Source organism: Akebia trifoliata, chromosome 1 (assembly GCF_017979445.1).
Source record: "Akebia trifoliata isolate Shusen 1 chromosome 1, ASM1797944v1, whole genome shotgun sequence".
Lineage (NCBI taxonomy): Eukaryota > Viridiplantae > Streptophyta > Magnoliopsida > Ranunculales > Lardizabalaceae > Akebia > Akebia trifoliata.
The window spans coordinates 3,309,964-3,315,289 of record NC_141375.1 but is presented as its reverse complement, the minus strand read 5'-3'; the positions used below and the strand labels follow the sequence as shown (position 1 = coordinate 3,315,289).

General features: G+C 35.4%; 1 protein-coding gene across 1 annotated transcript; it reads right to left on the bottom strand.

Moving 5' to 3' along the window:
* Positions 1-479: 479 nt before the first annotated feature.
* Positions 480-2,574, bottom strand: LOC147410405 (transcription factor MYB123-like). Its single transcript, XM_086434998.1, has 3 exons — positions 2,384-2,574; positions 2,010-2,139; positions 480-1,217 (listed from the first exon to the last, which is right to left on the bottom strand). Exons 1-3 carry the CDS (start codon positions 2,514-2,516, stop codon positions 578-580), a joined length of 903 nt encoding a protein of 300 aa, XP_086291124.1. The 5' UTR covers positions 2,517-2,574; the 3' UTR covers positions 480-577.
* Between the last annotated feature and the right edge of the window lie 2,752 nt (positions 2,575-5,326).

Sequence of the window (5,326 nt, the reverse complement as noted above, 5' to 3'; positions counted from 1 at the left end):
GAATTAATCAAGGTCCAAATGTGGCCGTACCAATTTGACAAATATTTGGTCTGGCCTCAAAAGTACCGTAGGATATGACACTAGCATGCATTTGGCAATGGCTCGATTTTCGTATTCTTGGAGAACCTAGAAGTTGAAAATGAGGCAGATTGAATCAAAAGTTGCCCGGACCAACTTATAGATTCTAGCTAGTTTAATTTCTGTCGTATTATCTTACAGATTGAAGTCGTATTATCTTCCGACAAACTATCTTTGATCTTTTAAATAAATGACAATTGCTAATTGTCCAACACTTGTATTGTTTGTAAGTTATTTAGAGTTCAGAAAACACTTCTTAAACAATCTAACCAAACATCCAATTTTACATTCACCATTCTTATGAAAGTGATTCAAGGAGAAGTGATTTCTATGGAAGCATAATGGCTTCTTTAATTAAACTTAAATCAACTTAAAAATTTATATTAGCATAGTAGATGACATTAGGAAGACAAACAAAGGTGATTTTATATTTTATTTATCTATAACAAGAAGAGTTTGTATGGACTATATACATATAGTCCATAGGAAGATTTCCTTCTCATGGCCAATCCTGTGAGTCAAGAAAGGAAGCCAAAGCTCCTAGATCTAACACATCATTCGGTTCAAGACAATCATTAACCATCCAATTTTCGAGCATCGATTCATCGAACAATAGAGGATGATCAGCTAAGTTATTATCCTGCTCAACTGTCTCATTATTGCTAACTTGAAAATCATCACTAGCTAGACAAGTGAAATTTGTGTCCGGAGAGTGTTGCACACCAAGATCCACATTTCCTAAATCCATCTTCAAATCATCCAAATCTGGAGGAATTACTAAATGACTCTCATGGTTTTGAATATCAACCAAATTATCCATCGTTGAATCCATGGGCTTCTGATTGTAGTTTAGAGATGGGATTGGTTGATATGGTGTAGTAGGGATAATGAGCTTGGTGCATCTCGAGGCCTTGGTATGAACTACGTCGGATCGAGTCCTTAGTGGAGGTGTTACTGATTGGTTAGTGATCAACGGTTTGATCATGGGCTTTATCTCTTTTGAATGGATGATGGGTTTTCTTTTGGATGATGAAGAGGGTTTTTGATGAACTTCAACCTTCTTTCTTAATGTGGTGTTCCAGTAGTTCTTGATTTCATTGTCTGTTCGTCCTGGCAGTCTTCCTGCTATTAAAGACCATCTACAGAGCAAAAAATATATATATTTATATTAGAAGAAAGAAAGAAAAAAAAAACCATGAGAGAGAGAGAGAGAGAGAGAGTATTAGTCAGACTCCAACCCTGACTAAACACACTTCTAGGGAAATCCGCCACAACCGATTGCCTTATATTTTGGGTATTCGGTTATAGCCAATTTTCCTTCGCATGGCACACCTAGAAATGTTAGTCGGGGTGTAGGTATGACCATATGGGTGTGTCATGGGAGGAGACTAACAGTCGTATAATATGGTGAAATTTCTTGTCGGATAAGTTCCGACTCACGCGAAAGGCGTAGCGATTTGGGCACTATCTCGGAGGGAGGTTTGGTGAAATAGACATGTCTATGAAGATACCGACTACCCACACTTAGACAAAAAATCCCTATGAAGCTTTACTAATGTTACTGGGCTTATCTGTTATATCTAATTTTTCCCTTGCATCCTAGAAGTATTTGTCAGCAAGTCGGCTTAAGAGTATTCTTTTAATATTTGAAGAGATCCCATCAGAAAAAGAGTGACAAAAAAAAAGAAGGTAATCTTAAGATGAGAAAAATTGACTTGGGGTTTTAAGTCTCAATCTCAGACAAATTTTCCGACACGGGAGACATCTTGTTCAACAATGACAAAAACGAGCATGGGGTTTAATCTCGTCCGATACATTGACTTGTCTGTCTGTCTGTCTCATCCATGCCTGATACAGAGACGACTCGGGCGATATTTCTCAGTCTCGGAGTTTTGAAACCATGACACATAGTAGAGAGAGAGAGAGAGAACCTGTTCCCAAGAAGGTTGTGGAGTCTTATGATGAGCTCTTCTTCATCATGAGATATGTTCCCTCTCTTGATGTCAGGTCTCAGATAATTCAACCATCTAAGCCGACAACTCTTCCCACATCTCTTCAAACCTGCATTGAATTACCAAAGAGAGGAATTTTCAAAGTACATAAAAAATATTTTCTCTTAGGGGGGGGGGGGGGTATAAGTGAAAGTGTAGAAAATGTTTTTATTAATTTATTTTTTTTATTATAGTTTTTGATGAATATTCTCATCACTTTCCTACATTTTCTTTAATAGATCGGATTACAGTGAAAGATTAAAGAGGGATAACAATAATAGAAAACAAAGATTTTGTTAAAGTATTCTATGTACCAGCTCTCTTGGGGAGGTTTCTCCATTTCCCTTCACCATGGGCTTTGATGTAAGCCATTAGGATTTTATCTTCTAAGGCAGTCCAGGCTCCTCTGTTGACTCCTTCCTTAGAGCAACATGGACTCCTCCCCATCTCTCTCTCTCTCTCTCTCCACACCTATTTCTCTTGCTTTATTTATTATGCATTGAAGCCAAATTTAACCTTTTATAGGCAGAAAATGGATCATAGTATTGAATGGTCATCAAAATTTATAACTATTCGAATCCCGAGGAGCATCAATAGTGGTACTGTTTGGGCACATGCCATGACTATAACATCTAAGAATAGTTGCAATATCTGGAGTATAAAACTCAAATTGTTCCACTAGCTTAACAATTCAACTATCATTTTGCTTGCTCAGGCTTTTAGGGAAAATGAACTGTACTTGGGGTTTTCAACATGGTCAAGTAAATATTGCTTATGGTTGTGGTTTTGACTTTTGTTTCATAAGAAAGAGACAAATGTTGAGCCTGTTTTGGCATCTCATCACCACAAAATTTCGAATAGAGAAAATTATAATATAAAAAAATCTATTTAAAAAAATATTTTTGAAAAAAAGTAATAATTTTTTAGAATTTGTGAAAACGAACAAAAATTGGCCCTTTTAAATTAAAAAATCAAAATAAATTTAAATTACTTATTTATTTTTTTGACTGTTATTTAGTCGTTGGATTATATATATATAGGGAGCGGTTCAGCAGCCCCATTATGTGCCCCATATGGTGCCACGCATTTTTCAAAACATGGGTTACAAGCTTTTGAATGAGCTGATTTTTTGTGAGGATGATCTCTATGATGAGGAGATCATCCTCACCAAAAATCAGCTCATTCCAAAACTTCTAACCCCATCAAAAGTGATTTACAAAAATTGGACGGTCCACGATTCTTCAACTTGTAAACTAGGGTTAGAAGTTTCAAAATGAGCTGATTTTTTGTGAGGATGATCTCTTCACCGTAGAGATCACCCTCACAAAAAATCAGCCTATTCCAAAACTTGCAACCCCATCAAAAGTGATTTACAAAAAATGCATGGCACCATATGGGGCACCGTAAGGGGTTGCTGAACCGCTCCCATATATATATATATTTCTTATTCTTTTACAATTCTCACTATTTTGATTATCTCATAATTCTCATTATTTTCATTCTCTCACAATTACATCGAAGATGTCTTCAAGAGTAATTATTTATTGATATGGAGGTTATTTTGAAAGTATCACGTATATTGTTGGAAATGTGACTTTTATCGACTTTATCAAAAACTACATATGATGAGTTAAAAACTCTTATTCTTTCAATTTGTAATATTTAACGACAATTTTTAATAAGTTTAATTTTCAATTTAAATAATGAAAATTTTTTAATTGATATTTTTTACCAAGGAACTTGAGAATATATATTAAATTATAATAAAATTTTTAAAATATAATTATTTTTGTGATACAACATGAAAATTTTGTAATATATCAATCAAATTATAGTCAAGGTGGGTCTAGCTCATCGAATCAATCAAATTATGGTCAAGGTAGGTCTAGTTCATCGAATCAATATCAAAATACTGATATAGACCATAATGTTGTGTATGGTACAACTCAACCTAATGTTATAACACAAAATGATTCCGATAAGGATGTAGATGGATTTGTTGATAACAATTTGAGTTCGTCATCCGACGATGATGAAAATATATTCGATATTTATATTGGTAAAATTTTCAATAATGTAATTGAATTAAGAGAAAAAAAATCATTTATTTAGCTATTATAAATAATTTTTCATAAATCTGAAAACAAATTGTATAACTCTTTATTGACCAAAGGGTAGACTAGTTTTGTTTTAGCTGTTACCTATCCTAAAGTCGGAGTTTTTGGTATTCTGACTTTCATTGACCTAAAGGGAGAATGCCATTTGGCCTACCCTCCATAGTACCAATGGCTAGGGTATTCCATACATTGACCTTCAAATACTTAAAGCCAGAAGGTTGTTTAACCTTGATCTTCACTAACCTATGGCCAAAGTAAACCTTGGACGGAACTTTTGTCACATATGGTCATTTTTAAAGTACCTAGATCTTTCCCAAGTTCTAAGCATCATTTCTACTTGTGTGTTTTTGGTTCTAACTTCCAATATAAAATTAAGTTCAACCCATAAGCTTAAGTGTGATCTTCCAAGATTGTCCAAGTCTAATCCCAAGTGTGGTTCTCCTAAGCTTATCATAGTTCAAAGGTCAAGGTTTGGTACTCCCATGACCTTCACAATCCCTAGGCCTAAGTATGGTCTTCCAAGTTCATCAAAATCCATAGGCTTAGGCAATTCTCCCATGTGTTTTTCTAGTTTAGGTGCAATCTTCCAAAGTGTCCAAATCCTTAGGCTTAGATACATTCTTTCCCTTGAGTTTACTATCGGATCCAAAGAATTAAATAAGGTTCTTCCGAGTTTACCAAAGTCCATAAGCCCAGGTTCGAGACCCCCTAGTCTTAGGTGTCAATTCTTCCAAATGTTTTCGAACCCATAGACTCAAGGGAAATACCTTCACTCAAAGTCTTCAAAATACTTTACCATCCAAGGAGGGTGAAAAGCCTTTCACCCCAACACTTCATGTTTATCCTTAGGGTGGTCATCCAATCATCTTCCTTTATAGGTTTAGGGGAATCTTAAGGGGACTAAAGGACCCCTTGGCTTGACTCAATCAAATTCCATATTCAGTTAGATTTCATAGAACCATTAAAGCTTTGACCTTACCTCATGATAGGTCATTCCAACCTCTCCGTGCCAATCATGCATCTTTTTCAAGTCCAAGGCCTTGACTAAGGCAGACAACACTCGGGTTCAATCTCTTACATTCTTGATACCCAATCTCCAAAGGTTCAAGGGCAAAGTGACCCTATACAAGGAAACTCTTC

Bases quoted from the DNA above. Each gene is read 5' to 3' on its own strand.
- LOC147410405 (XM_086434998.1), bottom strand. From the start codon at position 2,516: ATGGGGAGGAGTCCATGTTGCTCTAAGGAAGGAGTCAACAGAGGAGCC. The intron at 2,140-2,383 runs GTACATAGAATA...AATTCAATGCAG, and splicing joins AAACCTCCCCAAGAGAGCTG to GTTTGAAGAGATGTGGGAAG. The intron at 1,218-2,009 runs GTTCTCTCTCTC...TTTGCTCTGTAG, and splicing joins CACAACCTTCTTGGGAACAG to ATGGTCTTTAATAGCAGGAA.